At 37.8% G+C, this 23,040-nt stretch overlaps 1 protein-coding gene across 4 annotated transcripts in view; it reads left to right on the top strand.

The window, feature by feature from the left end:
- Positions 1 to 22,759, top strand: part of PMS1 (PMS1 homolog 1, mismatch repair system component) — a 47,581-nt gene extending 24,822 nt beyond the window's left edge. For 2 of the 4 annotated variants that reach the window (XM_068948319.1, XM_068948320.1), the window contains exons 9-14: positions 1,477 to 1,620; positions 2,877 to 3,763; positions 8,898 to 9,356; positions 9,919 to 10,049; positions 19,499 to 19,659; positions 22,322 to 22,759. In XM_068948319.1, coding sequence (XP_068804420.1) covers positions 1,477 to 1,620; positions 2,877 to 3,763; positions 8,898 to 9,356; positions 9,919 to 10,049; positions 19,499 to 19,659; positions 22,322 to 22,513 — 1,974 coding nt within the window. In that variant the 3' untranslated portion in view covers positions 22,514 to 22,759. Of the gene's footprint in view, positions 1 to 1,476; positions 1,621 to 2,876; positions 3,764 to 8,897; positions 9,357 to 9,918; positions 10,050 to 15,857; positions 16,177 to 19,498; positions 19,660 to 19,779; positions 20,007 to 22,321 lie in introns of those variants that run through there. The other 2 variants (XM_068948321.1, XM_068948322.1) reach the window with 2 other exon arrangements.
- Positions 22,760 to 23,040: the final 281 nt, after the last annotated feature.

The following is a 23,040-nucleotide window of genomic DNA, read 5'->3' as shown; positions in this document are numbered from 1 at the left end:
TCACTGTGCAGGCAGAATTCGATACTCTTAGGTTTCTCACACCACTGCACCTTGCAGCACCTCGTTTTGAGCGCCACCGCTATTCCAGAGCCAGTCCTGGCCTCCCCAGGAAAGAAAATTGTATGTGCAGGTTTTAAAGTGGAGGCAGTGAAATAGTCTTCGCTGGACAATCAAAGCTTTGTGGAAGTAAAACTTGAAGTGGTGTTCATATTTTAAGTGACAAACAAGGCTAACTGTGTACTGCTTTTCCCCATAGTTTCGACTGAGCCTGGTTGTTGCCGTAGTTTAAAGCTCAGCTTGAATCTCTTGAAACAGGCAACTTTTTAACCAGAGCTTCTAGATGGGATGGAAGATACAGTAATATATATAGTAAAAATATACTGCCCTTCACTTAGAGCTGTCCTTGTAGGGGTGTGATAGTCTCCTGTTTCCTTTTTTTTGCTCAATTTTTTTAGTTGGTTTTAGGCCAAGTGAGAATAACAATACATCTGTAAGAACACATGGGTTTGAAAAACAAGCTATAACTTGCTTATTTTGAGCCTCGTGCTATTTTGCTGTATGAAGGAAGAAGTGCTGATGGACCTTATTACTACAGTTCAGTGCCTGATAAGGCCAGACTGTGGGAATATTAAGTTTACAATAACTTTAAAATATGTAAATAATTTTAATGTTATTTAAATATTAAAAGTTAATTTAAAAAATAAAACATAATCTGCAGCAGCTCCTCCTTATTTTCTATGTTAACTTTTTAGTTTTCTGTTGTGTTAGCACAATCTTTTCTCCGATAAGTATGTCTGTGGAAGGATCCTCTGTTCAATACTAGAGGAAAATGGAAACATCTTCATTAGGTCTTGCTAACTAGAAGGATCAAAACTCTGAAACAACTAAATAATTGTGTAGTCCTTTAGTAGGAGTTTTCAAGAGGATTGTAGAGGAAATATTAAGGGCAAGCAGAGTTTGAGAGTAGTCGTAAATTTGTAATTGGGTTAATAAATGGAACAAATTAATCCCAGTTCTGGGAAAAGAGCAAGTCTGTGGTGCAAGTGCCGCTTTCTCAGACAGACTTTATTTTGGCTGAAGGAGGCAATAATGTAAAAAATAGTAGTGTGTTGTGTAAGTAGAGTGTTTTTTTTTTTTTTTAAAAACAAGCCTAGAAATAGTAGCATTTGTGTTGTAAAAGGACTGGAATTGCTGTCCGCTTTGGGCATTTTTAGAGTACAAGCATAGCGTATGCTTTCTCCAAGTGTGACCAGCGCGTTCGTTCAGAACGTCAAAGTAACCACCTGTAAGTGCCCTTTTGATAACTATTCCGGCATGTGTATGTACCCATGAGGATCTTTCTAGAGTTCCTTTATTTTGGGGAAAAAATAGCTATGTTTTCATATTGTCAAATTTTTATGTTGTCAAATATTGCTGCTGTGCCTTTGTGTCCGTTTAATGCCTTTACTGATATCTCTGTGCTAAATGAATCTGTAGTTAATTCGACAGTACTACAGTCTGGTGACGCCCAAGGACTGTACTCGTTTATACCCCGTCTTCTTTTTGAATGTTACTGTACCTGCCTCTGCTGTGGATGTGAATTTAACACCTGATAAAACTCAAGTTTTACTGCATTATAAGGTAATTAATGTCTTGATCTGTTTATGAATTGTCACATTTTTACTTATGTAAGCATAATAAGAGCTTCTTGGACTACTGAAACATTTGAAAGTGAACAATGCCACTTCAGTGTTTATCAGTTACATGATAGCCTGCCTTTGCGATACTGTTTTATTCGAAAATTTTTGAACACACTAAGTGGAGGATAATTTGAAACTCGTTTCCCAGTTGATTTCAAAGATCACTTGTTTGCCGTCAGATACGGGAGTGTATCGCTTAGTTTCCAGGTGGCTTTATAGTGACCCAGCCTAAATAGAATTATGATGCGAGCCCTTAAACAAATCACGTGCTTAGTTTTATAATTAGATTAAGTAGGGTAATCAACTGTTTAAACACTGCATATGTTTGGGGGAGGGGAGGGCATTGAACCCTTCTGCTAAAAGCAACATTTTGCTATTATGTGTATAGATTGCTGTTGACATCACTAAGTTTCAGGATTTCCTGTTCATGCCATCAAGACTGAAATTTAGACTATGTTTGCCCTCATGTTAGAGGCTGTGTAGCAACAATTTTTTTTCGTAAACTCACTTAAACTGATTGGCATTTCGTGTCAAAAGTGGTGCCACAGATATTAAGAAGGCTACGTGGGTAGTGCTGTCATTCAAAAGGGGTGTAGGTGATATGATCACACAAGTATGCTTATCCTTTTCTTCACTGAATCTGTTTGTACTTGCGTATGTTAATTTTGCAAATGCATTGTCTGTTTATCGTCGCTTATATGAAAATTATCATAGCATTCTTGAATTTGATCTAATTTAAAGCTTTCCTTTGACTTTAGAGAACTTCCTGCCCCCCATCATTTAGTACAAAACCATCTTCGAAACTGGCACTGTGAGAGCACCTACATGAGCATGCTTATGTGATGCTGTTGGTGCTTCTGTCTTGACTCTGTGCTTTTAACTCCATATTAGGTGGGAATAGCTATATTTGACCCCTTTTTTTTTTTTAAAGCAATCAATGCACATTTGGTGTTATCAGAATAAATCAGTGAAGCGAAATATCTAGGAGACGCTTAAAGCTGGAGGTTTCTTCTTCAGAGTCTTTTAGACTGCGTATGAACAACAGAAGTGCAATAAGCTGGATAGAGTATTTGAAAAATATGCTGAATAAGATCACTTTGCTTATTGTTGTTTTGTATTCTCGGTATCTGTCAGTTACATTCTCAGGTTTTTTTCTTCATGCTTCTGTGTGTGGTTTTAATGTTGTTTTTTTTCCAGGAATCTGTCTTATTTGCTGTTGAAAATGTGTTGAAATCACTGTATGGGCCACTACCTGCTACAGCCTCCAGTGAAACTAATAAAACAGATGTTACCTCAGAAGACATGTTTGTTCATAAAACAGAACAAACAGATGTGGTTGTTAATGAAATGGCGCCATCTGGAAACAATGATCTCCCCACTCATACTTCATTCCTTTCATTCAGCAGTGATGTGCAAAATTGTCAAGCAGAAAAAACCACAGAGATCTGCTTAAATCATCAGACATTTTGTGGTGATAATATGCACAGTCGCCTTGACAAAGAAGAGGTTGCTGAGAGTGATGCCTTTCAAGACGGTTCCTTAAAAAGTGTGTTGTGTCAGGAGGGGCAGAAGGTGACTGATACTGTCAGCAGCGTTCCAGTGGGCCCTAGGTCTGAAAATATTGATGAGCGTCTTTTGAGAACTGATAACATTAATGAAATAGAAAAAAATGAAGAAGTCTCAGTCCCTAAAGACTTACTGGAAGTCTCTGCTGATAATTGGAGTATGGGAAATGGATTTAAAAACTGTATAGGAGACAACCTGGAACCTGTTAAGATTTTGATTCCTGACGTTGGAGAAGCAATTAATAAGCAAAATGAATGTGCTGGTGAAAAAAGCCATAACCCCCAGGGCCCAAATCCAAATATAAAGAAAGTGAGTGTGCTAAATGATAAATCAGGACAAGTAATGGCTTATGACTTAATTAGTAATCAAATAATAAGGAAACCAAAGTCTGCAATAGCACTTTTCACCCAAGAATATCGTTCAAAATTGTTAACTGATAATCCAAAGACCAGTATGGAGGACATCCTGCTGAAAATTGAGGAGCAGTGGAAGAATTTGAATGAAGAGGAAAAAAAGAAGTAAGTTTCCAGGCTGCATCTTCTAAATCTAGCAGTTGCCAATTAGTCATCTGCAGTGAATAAAAAAAAAAAAAAAATTAAAAATTACTGCCCAGTGATTTATGAAAAACAGAGCAGAGAATGATTTTTGGCTTTTCAAGATCAGCATTGATATTGTGAGTTTTCATGTTAGCTGTGTGCAGACATCCTGGGATGTTCATTGATGTATTCATTTTGCTACTGTATTTACTATTCAGCAGTTAAGTAGAAACAGTTTTGCTGAATTGATTTAGAGATAATGGGCAAGAATATGTACTTTTTGAATCCTATGATCTTCAGTTTTCTATGGGCTGCCAGTATATTGTCACCCCAGATGCAGTGTCAGTGAAAACCAGCACGGTGATGGATGAGGCATTGTATAGTTCCTCCAGAACTTTTTCCAAACCACAGTTCTTTTTTTTTTTTTTTATTGCTATAAAGTGAGAATTCTTTTTCAGGATCTTTAGTACTTGAACATTTGGTAAACTCCTTTTCTAAATTCAGCAAGTGTCCCAACCCAGGGTACCCCATTGTAGTTATAAAACTCAATCAAATGACATAAGGAATTTCTTTCCCTCCCCCCCCCCAAGCTATTCCCGTGCTAGTTCAGAGAATATAGTACAGTCTGAACTTTAGACTGGCTTTTTCGTTTCACTCTAAATCCAATTGTTTTTCAGATTACAGCCTGAGTAGCTAAATTTCATATTCTCCAAAATAAATTCTGGCTTTGAGTTTTTGAAACTCATCTGAAAGAAAGGGAAAGTATTTTAAATTGCCGCTTGCTTAATTTGGGGTGTTGTGGGAAGTGGACTAGTTAAAATAAATGTATGTATTATCCACTACGTGGAATTTATGTTACGGTAAAAGATAAATCAGAAAAACAGATTTTGAAACACCCTAAGAGAATTTAAAAAAATACCTTCCGTGTTTCATTCCTATTTTTATGAAATGTGAAAAGATTATAGGGAATAATACAAATGAGGAAAAGTAAGTTGTTCATGTATGATGATGAGTAGTTTTACATATAGCGATTTGAATGTGAATTGTGACTGAAGCAGAAAGTTTGGGAAATGAGATTTTTTTCTGAAAAACAAAGTCATTGGAAGTGTTACAAAAATATGTATTTTTTTAATTGATGGAAGTAAGGTTTGGAGTTTTCCATTGAAAAGGAAATTACACTAGCCTAAGCAGAGTGTAATAGTAACTCTTAACAAATTTCATTAGGGTAAGAAAGAGGAGATATATGTATTGAATTATTGCTAATGCATCTGGCTCTTCTTTGATCCTACACTTCTTGAGTTTTTTATTTGAAAGCATCCACACTGTTTTGATTGAAAGTACCAGGTATGTCACAGTTAAGCAAAACCTTTGCATTTTATTTCTGAGTTACCTAATTTAAAGGTCACTAAGCAAGCAATATGTGCTGGTGATCACAAAACTATGTGTTTGACCATCTCTGTACTAGCATAAATATTAATGCTGTAGCAGAAATTTACTCCAATTATATTCATGCTTTTAATGAAATGAAACAAAAGGTTCTGCCAGCTGTTTCAGGAAATTATAATTTTCTCTGCTTTAGCTTTTAAGATTTCATGGTTGCTTTTCTGGTACAACTGTTATGTTTAAGAGTGTGCCTACAGATTAACTTAATATTAGTTCAGGAAGCAGACCTGTCTGCTAATGGCATTTTGCTTCTATATACAAATGAGTGGAGTATGGTCCAGTGGATGTCCAAGTGAATGAAAATTTTACCATTAATTGTACCAATATATTTCATCTTTGGTATACCTCTTTTGCACTTTTACACTTTGCATCTTTTAATCATCTATCTCTGAAAATAACAAATACGGAGAAATATGCAGTTATCTTTTCCTCGAGGGCAACAATTCAGAAGAATTGTTACATATCTGGCAGAGAATACAAGTCTTGCTTTCTAGATACTCTGGATAGACTGGGCCACCTAGAGGTAACAAGAAATGTATATGCAACGGGGCAGCCAAAGTGCCACAGTCCTACTGAGCATGCTGTACCTCCAACTTTATGCAACCTTTCTGGCAAGACACCACTTTTCCTGGGCTCTTGATCTCCATCCTTCTGTGATAAAAAGTCGCATGGGTGTGCTTGGCTTCAGCATCTCTGTTTCTCTCTGTGGCTCCTCCAGCAGGTCTTAATGAGGTTAAATCCCTTTTGGGAGCAGTACAACCAACAGATGTCTCTCAGTGACATAGGATAGCCTTTTCAAAACAAGCCAGCATTTATTACTCAACCGGAATGTAAAATGTTATGGTCTTTAGGTTATAATAGAAGAGGAAAGCTTCCATGCACGTCCATGTTGACAGCATTGCGTATCTTTCTGCTTCACAAAGCCAGGACTTAATTTCTTACACTTGCTCTACTCTTACTTAATACAGCTTGTGTCTGATTCTGGCCTTAATATTTATTGCATATCATGCTCAGGTAGGAATGGGGGAAAATCCTCCAACTGCTGTGACAGCAGAAGCAGAAATTATCCTGGAGATGTAGGAAAGGGTCAAAGCTACACACACGTTAGCATGGGGCTAACAGATCACCTTGTCAGTGCTCTGCAGTAATTCTTCATGGACGTATTTGTACCTTGGGAGAAATATAAGATCATTTCAGGTAGCACGGCCTTTGCTGTCTGTTGACAAATAAGAGCATGTGCATAGACAGTCGTTGCAGACTAGCAGTAACTAGCTCATGTGTGGTAGCTTTCTATCTCCTGATAGACTTTTCATGCATCTTAGCCCTCACCTTGGCTTGTGCGTGTGTATGTATATATACATATACATATATGTGTGTGAATATATATATATATATGTATGTATGTATATTTGATTTTTTTTAAGCCTTATTTGCAACTCTTGCTGTAAATTATACTGGGGGAAATATGCTTGCTAAGCAATTCTAGAAAAGAATATATTTTTAATGTGTTTTGCCTTCTAGTAAAGATGTTCTCTTTCCTTTGGATGATGGTAATGTCTGGTCATTGGCCATCCGTTGTATCTCTAGGCAGCTCCATTCATGTGCTACCAGATATTAATAATTAGTATCAGTCCTCCCATACTGCTCTTGTCCCCAGCATCTCTTCACTCCTCACAGTAGGTCCGTATTCTCCATTCTTAAGAAGCAGTGCTTGTCACCTGAAACCTGTGCGTTGTGCCAATGCAAGAGGCCCTTTCTGGTCAGAGTTTACAAGTTGTCAAATTCATGTAAACTTATTTGTCTTCTCAGTGTGACAGTCTAAGAGACCTTATGTTTAAAATTTATTTACTAAGTATTTCATGTGGGTTTAAGATGCAAGGGGAAAGTAATAAATCGTGGGATCCATTTTTCCATTTAAACCAAGGTTGCCTTTGAAACTAGACTTCATTCTAGCCTTCCACTTCCCTCCTTCCACCCAGTCTTGCAAATTTCCTTTGCTTTACAGTTTTGCAGTTTGAAGAAAGGATCCTGAATTTGCAGTCCTAGTTCACGAAGTAGAGATGGACCTTAAGTGCTCTTGTAGCCCTTCCTGATTATAGTTGCCTCTGTTGAAGGATTTCTTGAAAAGGAAAAGGAGTTCCCTGTAGCTTGTAAACCTGCTGTTTTATTTGATTCTGGACAAATCACTGTCAGTGATGTATATGAACTTGGAAAACCCTCCTAGTCAATGTTTGTAAGACTGGATTTTTTTTTTTTTCTGATGGAAGCCTAAAATAACAGGCAAGTTGGGCTTGCTTTGGAAGTGATTTTGTTTTGGATTATCAGTTTATCACTGAAAACTCAGTACTCTTGTAATTAAATATTCTCCTTCGTAACAATTGGGTCATTTCAAAACAAAGGATTTATTGATCTGGTCAAAGCCGACCTGGCCAAAGCTATAAGTGTATTCTGGATAAAAATTTTCTGTTCAAGTGATTTCATCCATTCATTTTAAAAAGAGCAGATGTTTTTTATCTTAACATTTATTCCATATTTTCTAGGACATGATTTATTGCAAGAAACTATTTAAGCTGACTTTTTTAGTTAACTAAATATTGGTACCATATGTGAATGCTAGCACATCATAATTAATTGCAAATGGTGACCCTTTTGTTGACCTTAATTTTCCAGCATGCATACACATAATTGAATCAAACTGTTCCAGCAAGTAGCAATAAATAAATATGACCAGCTAAAACACTTATTTCCAATACTTATATATGATAGTACTACTTTTTATTGAAGATTGGGCTGTTTTGAATTAGCTGACAGAATTCAGAATATCAAATAAGGGCAGTAGGAGGGAGTTAAGCAAATCAGTACTTTAGCCTTCAAAAAGTAAGATTCGTATGCACTAGGCAAGCATAAACCTGGCATCTATAAAACTTAAGCTCTCTTCCTGACATTCACAAACTTATTAAGAGTCCAATCAGATCATAGAGCTTTACTGTATAATAGTAAATGAGACGGCATTTAGGAGTAGTTTGTTATCAAGTACTTTTTGAAAAATCTGTAGTTTGATTAATGTCAGAATCCTATGATAATCATATCAGTTCTGGAGTCTCAGGCTTTGTATTTATGTGGCTAATTTTAGGCCCATTGAACTGAAGTGTATTTCTTTATATTAAACAATGGATGAGGCTTATCAAACTATTTATGCCCCAAACTCTTGTGTAAGCACTTGGACTCCCCTCGAGGTTTGTGGAGCTCTAGAAGCTTAAATGACTTTGTGAATCAGGCTGTGTGTGCCTATGACAAAACTCCCCAAAGCTCTATATTTGATTGCAAATCAGGATCAAACATAGTCTTTAGGACTCAGGTCAAAAGTAACTTACTGTAGCTCTTTGTATGATGCAGGTTACTCCTCCCCTTTCAGTAAATCGGGTTTTGCTAGCTGTCATGATGCAGGAAAACGTCTAACTCGCCGTATTCACAGGGTAATAATAGGGGCACTGTCCCTGATCTCCTTCCCACCTCAGTTGTAACGGAAGGCGTATTAACATGGCTACTTAAATGGGCCATAGAAATCCCTCTCTATATTGGTATGGTTACCTTGCCTTTTGATAGTATGTCAGGAGTTGGGATTTGCAGTTTTGTGTCTGATTGTGCTCCTATTTGATTCTCTCTTTTTAAGTTATGAAATGAAAGCTGCTAAAGACCTGGAACGGTACAACAGGCAGACCAGGAAAGCCATGGAACAGACCGGGCACAGGGCAGCGAAGGAGACGGAGAGGGCACAGAAACCCAGGCTGAAGGCTTCTCTGTCCAACCAGCAGAAGCTTGACAGCATGTTTCATTCTCAGATTGAAAAGAAGCGGAAATCTGACCAGCCTGTGAAAACTGTGACAGTGCCCTTCTCTCTGAGTTCCTGTAAACATACATTCCCGAGGCACAAGAGGAATGATTCAGATGAACACGAGCTTTGCCTCATCCGTCGGCAGAGTTTTCCTGATGTATGGATATTTGCTACTGAGGAAAAGATAATGTTACTGAATCCATATAGACTGGAAGAAGCCCTGCTACATAAAAGATTACTGATGAATCATAAACTTCCAGTAGAGAAATTGGACAAGCCAATTGTATTAACAGACAGGTATAGTAGAAATGACCAAAAAGTTGTACGTCGTCTAAAGTATCATTTGGTAATTATCTGTGGTAAACTGTGGTAAGGCCCTCTCTGCAAACTCTGTGGTTTTTTCTTTTTTTTTTTTGCGTTTATTCATCTTTAAGACCATACTATTTTTATGTTTTATATAATTTTAGCTTATATTAATGAGCAGACCTGGTCATCCTCCAGCTGAAATAAGTATGAATTTTGATTAATTTCATTGGTAGCGCAGTGAAGATAAATTTCTTCCCGCAGAGAAAGATGAAATGTTCTGCATTTTCACAACTTCACTCTAGCGAACTTTCCCCCATGGATTAGAAAATGGCTGATGTGATTATTTTTATATGTCTACATTTGGTTGCTTTTTAAGATATGTGAATAGTTGATATTTTATGTTTCTTCTTTAAACAGATTACTCTTTCAGAATTTTTTTTTTTAAATCTAGATCACTCGTGGGCATTCAGTTTTTTCCTGTATTTTCTATTCTATTTCTATTTTAATTTTCAAATTAAGGGATTTTTTTCACTTTGGGGACTTTTTTTTTCAGTCTTCTTGGTGGATCTCACTATATGGCTACTCTATGTAAAATGCAGAAGGATTACCAGAGATTCAATGGATCAAGTTATTTGTCAGATCCAAGGCTTGTAGCAAATGGATTTCAGATAAAAGTGGTGCAAGGTATGATGATTTTAAAATCTCTTTTGGTTTGATTGGGGCCTGTTTCTTCTGTTTCAATGATCTGAATGACTGTTAATCTATAGTATCTTACTATTCTAGATCACCTTATCTTTTAAAGCACTAACATCATGGTTTTCTTAACCTTCAGATTTTCTTACTTGGCAAAGAAAGTAATCTTCTACACAGAAACTTAAATGATGGAAACTGATAACGGAACAGAAAGCATTAATGAAAAAGGGAATGTCTTTAGATGACGTGTAGATGAGCCCTTCCTATCTCTACATCCCAGTGTGTCAAAGAAAGCCCTGAAATCTATGTTTTTCTATCATTTTATTCATTCTTTTTTCAAAATGCTGAATGCTAATATCCAGAATTGCCATCTGTGACAGAACTTAAATCAAATTAATGAGACTTCCTTAGCCCAGTGGCTTCTGCATGAGTGATGCTTGATTGCTGCTGCGAGTACTGCTTTAGCTCAGTATTCCTCTGCTGCTCTGCAGGTGAGGAGGTCCAGGAAGGAGCTGGATCGGGATATTGCCTTACTGTCATATCTGGATTGTAACGCAGTAAAGGGAGGGCTACAGGATCACCATCATGCTTTTGATAATCTGAAGGAATTTGAAGAGAGATCTCATGTGATCTTGCTCTTTCGCTCCCTTTCTCATTCTCTCACTCTCTTCTCTGATTCGTTTATCATAGAACAGTACTGTCTAATATAAGATCCTCTTAGGTTAGCGAGAGAGACCGAATGTTTATACGTTTTTCGCGAGTGGTGCTGCTGGCAGTCCGGAGGCAGCCCTCTCAGAGTCAGCTCTGCAGAAGAGGTTTCCGCTAGCAGAATTCCAAGGAAAGCCAACTTCTTTGGTGGTAGTACCTAGCTGACAGCTCAGAGAAAAGACTTGCTATAGGAGCTGTTAGAAATGCTAGAGCTTCATGTGTTACAGCACCCTGCATATGTACAGTGATGACAGATCTACTGTAACATATGGGATCTTTTAAGGGTAGGTACAAACAAAGGATGTAGAGTAACTCCCTCCGAGGCTAGCAGTTCTCTTGGGAAGAACAGAGCCTATACTGTTTTCTGATTCACATACGGCATAATTGAGGACACCTCCTCCTGGCTGGCTAAGTCCCTTCGTAAGTAGGAAGAACTTTGCAGAAGAGGTGTTTGTGGAAAATAATCATAGATTGAATGAACAGAGGAATAAAGTGCCTGTTTTAAAAGAAGGCTTTTAAAAGGTTTATCCAGTCTAGCACAACAAAAGCTGAGCAGGCCTGCGGTTTGTCTCTAGAAACACAATTCTGAATGTGAATAAATTCAGTGTGAACACTGGAAGACAATTCCTAGGCAACAAAGGAAGAGAGTTGTTAAGCAGTCTTGTGCTACTGGAGATGAGAAACTCAATTTAAAATGGAGTTTGAGTTTAAGATCAGAAAGTATTAAGAATATCGTTATTTATAAATAATCATATATTAATAATAGAACTGCCTGTTACAACAAGGGACTGGACTTAGTGAGACAGAGGTTTTATTCTAATACTGCATTACTAACTATGTAAAATTAAGGTGATGAAAACTTGTAAGGAAATTTGTTCTTGTCAGGTTTGGAGTTATTAAAGGTAAAAACACTGCTCAGTTGGCTTTGTATGCACTGTACAGATTGAAGAGCCATCGTGGATATGTCAAGGACTTACCAATATCATATGGCTGGCCCGTATGAAGACTGGGAATCTAATTTGGATTTTTCTCCTAGTCTTACATTTTAACTATTTGAATAGAATGTTAATAATATCTGAGGCTTGTCGGTCATATTTATAAGCTTCTGCTGATGACATTATAGCAGTTACAGCCTCTGTTATTAAAAGCACTTACTATTGCAGACAAAGGAAGAAATACCAGCAAACGAATGGAATTTAATCCCACCTAATTTCCAACTGACCCAAGGACTTTTGCTTACTACTTCCCCTGTTCCTCCTTTCCTTTCTTTCTTCTTTTTTCTTCAACTAGTCTCTAAAATATGCTGTTATCTACCTCTGTTACAAATGCTCATTAAAGCTATTTTTCAGAAACACAGGTATTGATTATTAACAGTTCTTACATGTCCTTTTCTGGGCCTTTCACTATGTAGTTTGGGATTCTTTAATTTATAGATACTTGTTTCACGTTATGTAGAATGACCTGCAGACCAGACATGATTTGTCCAGCTTACACCTGAGTATTCTGTAGCCTTTCTGAATTTTGAAAGGATAAGTTTATTTCATAATACTCTCTTCACTATCCTTATAGAAGCATTTTTGTTTGTTTTCCAAGTTTAGTGTCTGTTTTTGTGGTTCTTGAACCTTGGACACAGTCTTAAATGGGGGCAGATGTTGAACTGGAAGTGGCCTCAAAAAAGCTGTTTCTTCAATATGTGTTGTTAATGGGGGGGGGGGGAACTGCACCTTTGTATAGTGGATGATTATTATGGTTTGTTGCCATTCATGGAGAGGTGCACAAAATGTAAATGTGCATTTAACTCATAGCAGCTAGAGCATTTCACCTTAGCAGTATGCATACGAGCACACCTGAACACCCTTCTTTGTGCATGTACCTTTATAACTCAGTTTTTTCCAAACTTGTTGGTCAGATTCGCTCAGGCCTAGTATTTGCTGTTTTCTAAACTGAACTATTAATTCTTTCTTGCTGTCAAGATCTACTGCAATATATTTGAAAGTCTGTACGTTCCTTGGAAGCTTCAAGCCTGGCATGATCATGCTAGAGGTCCCTTTCTGATTTCTGATTGATTTCTTATTAATGGCCACTGGTGCACGGCTTCGTTTTTCTTCCTGGCATTAAGAGTTTTATTTCCTGTGGTATGAAACTTCCATTTTCTGACAAACATCTTCTGTGTTAGCAGCAAAGGTCCAATTTCTTTAGCTTTTAAGTTGAATGCGAAAGTGATTTCTTCTGGCAAAATAACAAACTCTTCTATTGATCCATTTGAATAAGATGGTCTGTGATACCATCAGTAGCCCTAAGTTACCCACCAAAAAAAGAACAAAGGAAACTTAACTGTTCCAGTGCTACGTTTGGGGATACTGGCCACAGAAGAGGAGGCTTTCCTTGTCCCTTGGCAATGTCTGAAGAGGATTTTCAGTCTAGTAGGATACACTGGTTATTTGCTTAAAGCTCTGCACATTCTCCCAAAGAAAAAGAGAAGCAACCTAAGTATTGCTGCCCATTTTCACAAATTAAGTTTACCCATGATACCCAGATATGTATCTGTAATACCGGACCTCTTGCTTTGGCATTGAAAACCTCAGTAGGACTCTTTTGTGAGCAAGTGTAACGATCTCAAGCTTGCACTTGGACACAGGGGTCTTGAGATATTGATAGGTTGTCCCATCACTGTCTCTTTAATTTGTTAGCCTTTTTATGACCAAAGTTTCTTAAAATAGACCTTATTCAACCCCTATGACAACTTCACACCTCTCCTAAGGACAGTCTAAATGCCTTGGGAGGCAATAAATGAAAAAATAGTAGATTTTCATCCCTATGCTTGTAATCCTTACAGTAGTTCTCCATCCAGGGCTCAACAGTGGAGTTCTCCATGTAGCCTTATAAGAGGAATCATGAGAGAAGGCTGAGATGCACTTCAGAAGCCATGCCTTACTGTCTGTTTTATCCCCGGCTCAAGTTAATTCCTCACCTATACCTTTTAATAGTTGCCATAGCTCCTAACTTCTTAGGATCACTCTAGAAATTGTTACTATTCCCATGAGCCTTCTCTTTCATTAGTAGAACAGGCTATAACTCTTGGCTGTACTATTTCACCTTTTCTCAGTCACCTCTCGAGAGATGAAACCAAGGAAAGTCTCTCCTGCATTTCAGTCAACCTTCAGAGGCCTCAATCCCTTTGCTTCCAAGCTGATACTGAGAAGCCAACAGGAAGGGTTGCTGTAATCATGGTCTCTTTCTGAACTGGTAATAGAGCTAGAACTTAAAGACAAAATTCTTGAACATTTCTGTGTGGGAATCATCTTAGCTAACACAACATATTGTACATTCCCCACTATGCCTCAGTCACTAAAGTCTACCCACATGTTAATGTGGGCCTTTACACTAGTACGTCTAATTTAGCAAGACCCAGATACTTCTGCGGCAGTGCATAGATGAATAGGCAGAGAAAGGTTTATTCCATGGGGGCACTGGTTTCTTTTCTCGCCTAGCATAGCACTTTCCCCTTGTAGCTGTTGTGGGTACATGGAAAAACAGTCAAGCTAGGATGCTACCCATGACAAGGACTACAAATATGGTGACTGTTTTCAAATAAGATATATGTTTCAGTGATGTTCTAATTTTAAAAGACTTGCATTTCTTGCTCGGTTTTCTTCTTTCAGTTTCTATCAGAAGAATTTGGAAATAGAGGGCAATATAAAATAGTGCTGTTCTTCAAATATAAAATAGTGCTATTCTTCAATAATCCATAGTTCCCTTTGGCACTGCTGCTAAATTGATTGCAATGACTACGGGTATTCAAAGATGGTCCTGGTTAATGGTCTTAGATTTCTTGAAGAACATGCTTGAAATTCCCCCAAGCTGGGATGATGATGGGGGGATTCTTTTATTTTATTCTTAAAGTTGATGTCTAGACAAGGTGCTCTGTTAAAAATTGCAAAGCAATCCCATGGTCTCTGGGTGTTTTATTGCCATCTACCAAAAGGAAATCTCTATTTCACATTGTGCAATACACTCTAAACAAGCTAGACATCAGGAGTTGCCTAAATGTAGTCTGTATGGGATTGAGCGTATTAACACAGCAACTTTCGGTTTGGTTTGGAGGCAGACTTTTGAGAATCTCGCCACAGAGGAATGAAGCCTCACTTCTGTAACACAGTTGTAGCACATCCTACCTAGTGCAGCACTTTTTTACTGGCAGACTTTTACATCGTTTGGCAATCCTATGTTCCATTCTGCTCTCCCATCTCCATGGTCATGAATATCTGCTGAAGTACATAGTAAAGAGACAACTCAACTGTGGGACCCTAGCTCCATTCCTTATTTCCCCTAGGTGAGGGGAAGGGAGGGTTTAACAGGAACTATTGTTTATTCAATGACAACAACAACAATCTGGACATCTGATTGAATTTGGAAAGGTGACTTTGGTAATTCCTTTGCTACATAGAGCTTTCATTTCAGCTGGTCTTTATTCAAGATACTTCTTTGAAGTTTAAAGTCTTGCCTTTTGACATCATATGGCACTGAGGAACTCTGTAAAGATTTTGATCCTGATAGTTGCTTACCTGCAAAAAAAGGTAGAATTGATTTATCCTTATTTGGATGATTGGTCTGTAAGGGACAGCTCATGTCTTAGCATAAATAATTTTGATAGTCTTTCTCTAAATTTGGGGAGTCTTGGAATTAATACACAGAAATTGAATCTTGTTCCCTTAGAGCGCTTGGAATTCGTAGAAATACAACTAGACTCTTCAATGGTCAAGAGCTTTTAGCTAGTGGGGTGGTTCTGAACTGCAGTTACTGTAATAACCTACCTGGAGTCTTTCTCACAGGCATAGCACAGATCCACCTCACTCCGAACCCCAGTGCACCATATGACACTAAATGCACGAGCAGGCAGGAATTCACGTGTTTCTTTGAGCAGCCTATCTTCCCAGTATTCAATTGCAAACAGTAATGTCTGTCCTACATCATGTTTTCAGTTTTCTTTATTTTGGCAGGTACCGGTAACATCTATATAGCAATGCCACTTTGTTCCCCTTCCCTCTTGTGGTCCGCATGCTTAATTGCAGACCCTTCTCTTTCTGATAGGGAGCCCATTCTGCTGATTTGGAGACTCAGGGTGTACTGTCTGCAGGCATTCCCAGTCCTCATAACAGCACACTGGAGCCGTGAGTTTTATGCTTACCTTGCCTTTCAAACTGACATCACAGGACAGCGTACTTGGGCAATTACAGACAATACCATCACCTTAAACCGTAAACAGGCTGATGCAGGGTGACTTCTGCTATGCGGAAAGGAAGTCAGTCTCTGGAGTTGGAGCACAGACCGTTCATCTCAAAGCTGTTCACCTCGTGGAGACTTTGTATGCTCTCTTTCAGAGTGATCTGAACTTGATATCCCTTGAGAGGTACTCTGACTTTAGAGGCTAAGAAAAAATGTCAGGTTTTGTAGGTTGGTTTGTTTGTTTGTTTTCCTAGAGCTTTCTTTTCCTTAGGATCCATCTGATGCATTTCTGATCCCATGGAGAGGAAGAGGAGAGGAATCCATCTGTGCTGACGTAACTCTGAGTTCTGGGATCTTCCAGGCACTTGTTTGCTGGGTATAGCTTTTAATGACCCGTGCATATAGACAAGCATTTAAAGAAATAAGATGGATTACTTTCTGTCCACTCTTCTTAAGATGTGTTTGCTATATATACACCTTCAGAGCACATCTGTCTCGTTTCCCTCTGTGAAAGTCCAGCGGAGAGATGTGAATCCTTGAGGGGAAAGGAACTGAGAGCTCTTACCCTATTTTGTAACTATGAGCCTCGAGTCATGCTCCTAGGCAAGTGGTTAGGCTAGAATTGTCTGCCTAATAGAGTATGTGAACCCAACAGAGGTATAGACAAAGACTGTGCTTACAAGGGCTCAAAGAATACTAACAGGTACATAACGCATCTTTCTTGGTAATATAAGCAGCCTGAGTTCTTGTCACTTACCACTGGAAAATCATGCTGCTACTTTATTTCAGTTTGATTTTGATCACAGACTGGAAGATAAATGGTCTTATAGTGTCACCTAATCTAGGTGGCAGCTGGAAGAGAATGATTTTTCCTGGCCATCAAGAAGGAATTATCCAAAGATGATTGTGAATGCTTTGTTTGGAAAGAGAAAGGGGAAATTTGTAGCAATGAGAAATCCACATTTTTAGTCAGTTGAAAACTAGTTTATTTGTCCACTGAAATATTTTCCTTGGAAGTTGCAAAGCATTTCACAGAAATTGCTGTGGAAACTGCTTGAGAACTGCTGTTTGAATACTCAAACATCTAAAGGTATACGTTGTCAAAAATTTACAAGTACACTGAGGCTCGGGCATCTGCTTATATCATCAAATGTTGCCAATATCTAAATCCCTGGAAAGACTGTGTATTAGTCAGCATGCAATGGGCTACTTTTCAGTCTAAAGACCTGAAGGTGAATGACACATAAACAGAAGTACCAAAGTGGGAAATTTCTGTTAAATGGTGTTTGTATCGTTTGTTTGTAAGTTAGACTCCTCAAGGTCCCCTTTGGCTTTCAGATGAATAAACAGTATCCTGAAGTCAAATCTGGCTGTCAAAATTTGCAGGCAGGGAAATTGCTATTGGTAATATCAGAGAGTTTTGAGCATTAGCAATCTGATTAGCAGGCATGTCCAACTGCTTTACAATTTAAAAAAAAAAAAAAAAAAAGTTTTTTTTACAAATCCAGAACCACACTGCCCTGAAATTTTAAGTTGAAGCCGTAGAAATAACAACTTTTAAACTGAGAACTTTAACGTTAACAACAAAATTCCGTGTCCTCTCTTTAGTAACATATAGAGCTTTCTATTGAAAGGCTGTCAAATAGGATGTGTTCTTATTAGTATAAACTGTTCGTTTTAGATGAAAGGAAGCATAGGCAAATGGTTTGGCACAGCTACTCAAATCTAGTCTTACTTTCATTAAAACAAAATTTGGATAAAAATGAAGAGAGAATAGCTGAAGGAGATTAAAAACAGATTTTATCTTTGCTGCTGTCTCTTACTGGCAGCCTTTCCCTTGGAGAAATATTGATACAGTACATGGTCATATCTCACCTTTAATAAACTGGCAAACTCTCAGATAGCTTAAAATTTTGCTTTCAGTTGATTCTGATCACAGGCTTGCAGCAATACCTAAAAAATATGACTGGTTTTGCTAGCCAAGATTAGGGGAAGACAACTTAAAAAAAAAAAAGAGGAGGAAGACAGTTCTAGGTGAAAAAGGGAATCAAGTTTCAAATGTAAAGTGGTGTTAAATATGTAGCTGAAAGGAGGTTATGTGATTTTTTTTTTTTTTTGTTCCCTATATCAAATTTCCACTCTGGTCAAAGTATCTCCTGCAGTGAAGCTTGAAAACATCCAGCAGCAGTATTTACCTGGTGACACAGCTATATTTACAAAACTTTACAATGTGTACAATGAGTCTGTTCATCTATGCTCTCATTTAATGACTGTCAAATAAACAGTGCCTGGTAGTAGATAATCATAGTGAGTTATGTTGCATTTCTCTTGTTTCTAAAATCTTTCAGACTGCTGATTATATTAGTCTGTATCTTTATTAAGAGCATGAATGATTGCTTATCGTGTTAGTGGAATCCTCTTTGTACAAATCTATTTGTCTTCAGCTTTTTTTGACTTTGCAAAAAACAGTTCATGACCTAGGCTGAATGTGATTCATCCTACCTTGGACAACTTAAAAGTCTGGGCCATTACACAGAAGTGGATTTATTTTCATTATGAATCATGTTCTTCCATGGTCTCCCTGTTAAGTCCTTGTTTCTTAGGCTTGTAGTGGAGGAAAAGGGAAGATGCCATGCTGGTTGGGTTGAGATTTCTATGCACCCAACATAAATGAGGTGAGGAGCTCTGAAGGACTCTATGAGGACTTGCGAGCCTGACCTTTGAGGATGTTATTTCTGATCCAGACTGGAAGACAAATTAGCTGTACAGTAGGAGTTTCATTAAAATTTTTGGTAGGCAGTGTGAATAAAAATGAAATCTCTTACACCCCAAAGACTGAATAGCTATCTTGTTGGGAAGTTCATTTAAACATTTCCTTCTGGTATTGAGCTGCAGCAGTGGCGTCATATGATCGAGTATGAATGCTGTCATGGAACCTTTAGTTATATGAGCTTGGATTCTTCCTCTGCTGTGGCAGAAGTAAAAACTGCTTTTCGTTGCAGTGGAAGTTGAATTTACCATGATAACATTTGAACTATACAGATGTTTAAACCAAGATGTTTACAGATGTCTCTACTTCCTACAGATGTAGGAAGTGTGCCAACACTGTGAATGTGTGGGTTTTTTTCTCCTAAACTAAATTGCAATTTATTACTAGCTTCTACTTTAATGTCATGTGTGTTTTAACTAAAGCTGTAGCAGCTTTAATTAAAGCTGTGCTTAACACTGGGAATGCCACAAAATGCTTTAAGCATTTGAACAGTGCGAACTAGGATTTGAATTAAATAAACTGAAACATTTGTGATGTGAAAAGGGAGACGTCATCATTATGAAACCTTGGGTAAAGAAACACTTTTCACTCCAGGAAAGGTGCAAACAAAGTTTTCTAGTTTTATTGAAATCTTGAGGCTAATTTACTGAAGTGATTTTTATGTCAGTTTAATTTTCTCTGAATTTAGACATCAAAGCAGTGTATAAAATGGACTGTTTTGGTTTTGTATTTTCAGGTGCTTCAGCTACAGAAAATCGTCTGGAAATAGAAGGCCTGGCTAATTGTCTGTCATATTATGGTATTTCTGATTTGAAAGAAGTTCTGAATGCAATAGCTAATAAAAATGCAAAGGAAGTATATGAATGTAGACCTCTCAAAGTGATAAATTACTTGGAGGTAAGACATAATAGTTTGCTTTTAAGTATTGGCCATCTAAGCTTATAATAAATTCTTAAACCAATTGAAAATCTTCCTTCAACTTTCTGTTCTAGTTAAGTGTAGTTCTCTTCCAAATAGAAATTGCTGTTGAAAAGAAACGGAATGCCATATCCTCTGAGTTGCACAGGTTCTGCATTACTTAACAGAATGCTTTCATCAAACGTGTCCAAAAGCAGCCATCACCCCGTGTGACGTCTTGCATGCCGAGAGCTGGTCTTCACCAGGTATCTCTACGTAGGCAGTTTTCAGACTAGAAAGGCAATCTGAATTAATTAAATATCCCTCTGTATTATTCTGAAACACTATAGACAGGCATTTCTCCATGTTAGAAAACAGAACTATTGTAAAATTGCTTACAAACTCTGGAATGCAGTTGATTCTAGAACAGTCAGGAAGATTTCACTCCTTTATAAATAAATCTGAAAAAAATTATAAAATGACTTAGTGTATGAAAATGACTTAAGGTATGAAAATTAGGCATTAATTGAAGCTTAACTTTCATATAAACCTCAGTGAGACACACGCCTCACAACAGTCAGAGAGCACACCATTACCACTTACAGAAGAAAAATTTCTGTGATTCATTCAAAGACAGATTAGAGATACATAAAGGGAAGCTTTTACCAAAAAAGCAAGCTATTACTAAAATGAAAGCATTGAATTAAAAGATGTCTCACATGCAGTGAAACTCGTATGCTTCTGCATGATATTGAGACAAATGCTTGTGTTTAGTTAACATCAATAACTTCTGCAGTTGATGGAACAGGAGCATATGGTGACAACCAAAGGAGTCGTAGCAGAAGTTGATTCTATGCAATGCAGGAGTGAATCAGTTGTGTAGTGTACTGGCAGAGAGGAAACCATGTGTTCCTAGAGTAAATATGGTTCTAGAGTAAAAGAATTTCTAATGTATTTTCTTCCAGAAGTCACTATGCAACAGTTGGAACTGGAATGACTCTTGCTAATATTTGTTCTCAGGAAAGCTGGAGTAACTAACAGTAATAGTTCTCCTTGTCTAGACGTTCAGCTAATGCGACCTTAAATCCCAATTCTTAAGATCTCTGTTCAAAAAAAAAAAAAAAAAAAAAAAAGTGAAGTCTGTTCTTACTGAAGCACTTTATTTAATGTACTTTTCTGAATTGGACTACCCCAAGATGTGACCTAGGCATTTACGCTAGAGCATGTGTTTTAGCTTTTAAGCATTAATTGTACAAATCTTGGCCTGTCTTTTTGAGGCAGTAAGTGTGCAGCTGCCACTGGAGGCAGTGTGATTCTGTTGTGTACTATTGAACCATGCAGGTGTACCCACGGAAGAAGTTTAATGGGAGGGTGGGATAAATGTTGAGATGAGAATGATTTTTCTGTCCCTTGGTGTGGGGACAGAAGCCTTATCTCCTCTACTTAGAAATACCCATCAGGTTGAGGGGGATGGAGTTGATCTGTACGAAGGCTAGTGTTTGAAAGACGCCTTGATAGATGTATATATCAAGAGATTATAAAATAAGTTAGGTTATTAAGAGTGGTTGTTGATCCTATGAGGAGCTGTTGTGGCTGGTGGGGGGAAGCTTGTACGGCAGTAACAGTAGCTGGAAAAGACACGTTAACGTATGATTTGCAATCGTGAAATAAATTGATCTTAAAAATAAGGACTAGGGGTTTTTTTTGACCATTTTCATGGACTAAACACTGTGGAAACACAGTTCACTGTGTTCAGATTTGCAACTTGTAAGGTTCATGTTTGAGCAGTGCGTCGGTGTCTTTTGCCACCTTTTGGGAGACTCAAAAGAAAGAATAGAGGAATGGTAAAATGGTTACCTTCCTAGCTAGAGAGTAGTCTGCAGTGCTCTTAAGCCATGGAAGAGAGGTAAGAAAAAAAACTCACAAACACGATATTCAGATTAAAAAATTATGAATACTGCCTCAGATTTGTACATGGTGAAGGAAGAGTGTGTTCCTCATCCATTCCTGTCTAGGCAGCATTACTAAAGTACAGGAGAGAAGGCAGTGATAGGAAAGCCCACTTGGGAGAGTAACCCAAAAACCTGACAACTTCTTGTTGTAGCTGTTGGATTCTTTGTAGATAGGTGCTTCAGTAAGTGTGTTTAACAATCACTTCTGGTTTCCAGTATTATGAGATAACTGGATGCAATAGGCTGTGATTAATACAAGACTGATCTTCTAAAATACCAGTACAATGTTTTCAAAACTTTTAGTCAGCTATGTACGACTTCATTTAGGCTAGGTCTTAATTTTGCGATGTAGAACGTGTCTTGTGAACTGCTAAACATCTTCAGCTGCTACTGGTGCCAACAGGAAAAAAGATACTCAGAAACATTGAGCATCTTGCCAGAGTGGACCTGAAAAGAAAAAGAGAGCAAGCATGAGCAGGAGCCTGACTGTGTGCCACTCTGTTTGTTGTAGAAGTGTCATGTAAGATATGCTTAGAGTTACATTTGGGTTACTGGGATTTAAAATTTTTGACAGCAGGAGAGAGAAGAACGACCTGTGAACAGTGAGTGCACAGTTCCTGTTGCCTGGTAGCCCCAGGTTTGCGTGTTACAAAGTGATACTTTAAAACTATTGGGCTTTTGTTTTGTTTTGTTGTTTTTCCCTTCTGCAGGGAGAAGCAGTACGTTTAGCTCGGCAGCTGCCCTTACATTTGTCAAAAGAAGATGTTCAAAACACAATTTACAGGATGAAGCAACAGCTTGGAAAGGAAAATAAAGGCTGTGTTCATGGTCGTCCTTTTTTTCATCACTTAACAGATATTCCAGAAGTTAACAAGCACAAATCCAAGGAAATTATTCAGTAAATGGAACATTTTGTTTGGATCATATTTCTCTTGCTTAATTTTGATCATTACTTACTGTATAATTTCAGCATGTTTTGTTCAAAGCCTTTATGTAATGACTTTTTATTATCGTAAGTTCACCTCCTAGAGTTTTGGGGGGGTTAAATTTGAAGTGCTACTTGAAAATTGCAAATAATGCATTGTTCTATACATTATGAGTTTGCTATTTTTTCCATTATGAATTTATTAAAGAAATGTTCAAAACTGGTTTCAGGCTTTTCTTATTGCTGCAGGCTTATATATCGTTGCACTTGGCCTAGCACTGTTTCTGTTGCTGCTAGATAAATGGTTAGAAGGTTGCTGACAGGCTGCAGTATCAGCTAGTCTGCAGATTAGACTGTCCGATCGGATAAGCAAATACACAATGTAAAAATGCAAATTACTGATCTGTTGCTTTGTATCAGTGTTGCATTGGGGGACTAAGTTAAGAAATCACTTCACAGTAATACACGGCAACATGTAAATGCTGAACTGAAAAGTAATGTTTC

This window comes from Struthio camelus, chromosome 6 (genome assembly GCF_040807025.1).
Source record: "Struthio camelus isolate bStrCam1 chromosome 6, bStrCam1.hap1, whole genome shotgun sequence".
In the NCBI taxonomy this organism is placed as follows: domain Eukaryota; kingdom Metazoa; phylum Chordata; class Aves; order Struthioniformes; family Struthionidae; genus Struthio; species Struthio camelus.
The sequence above is the reverse complement of the archived record's forward strand: the minus strand, read 5'-3'. Positions and strand labels throughout refer to the sequence as shown.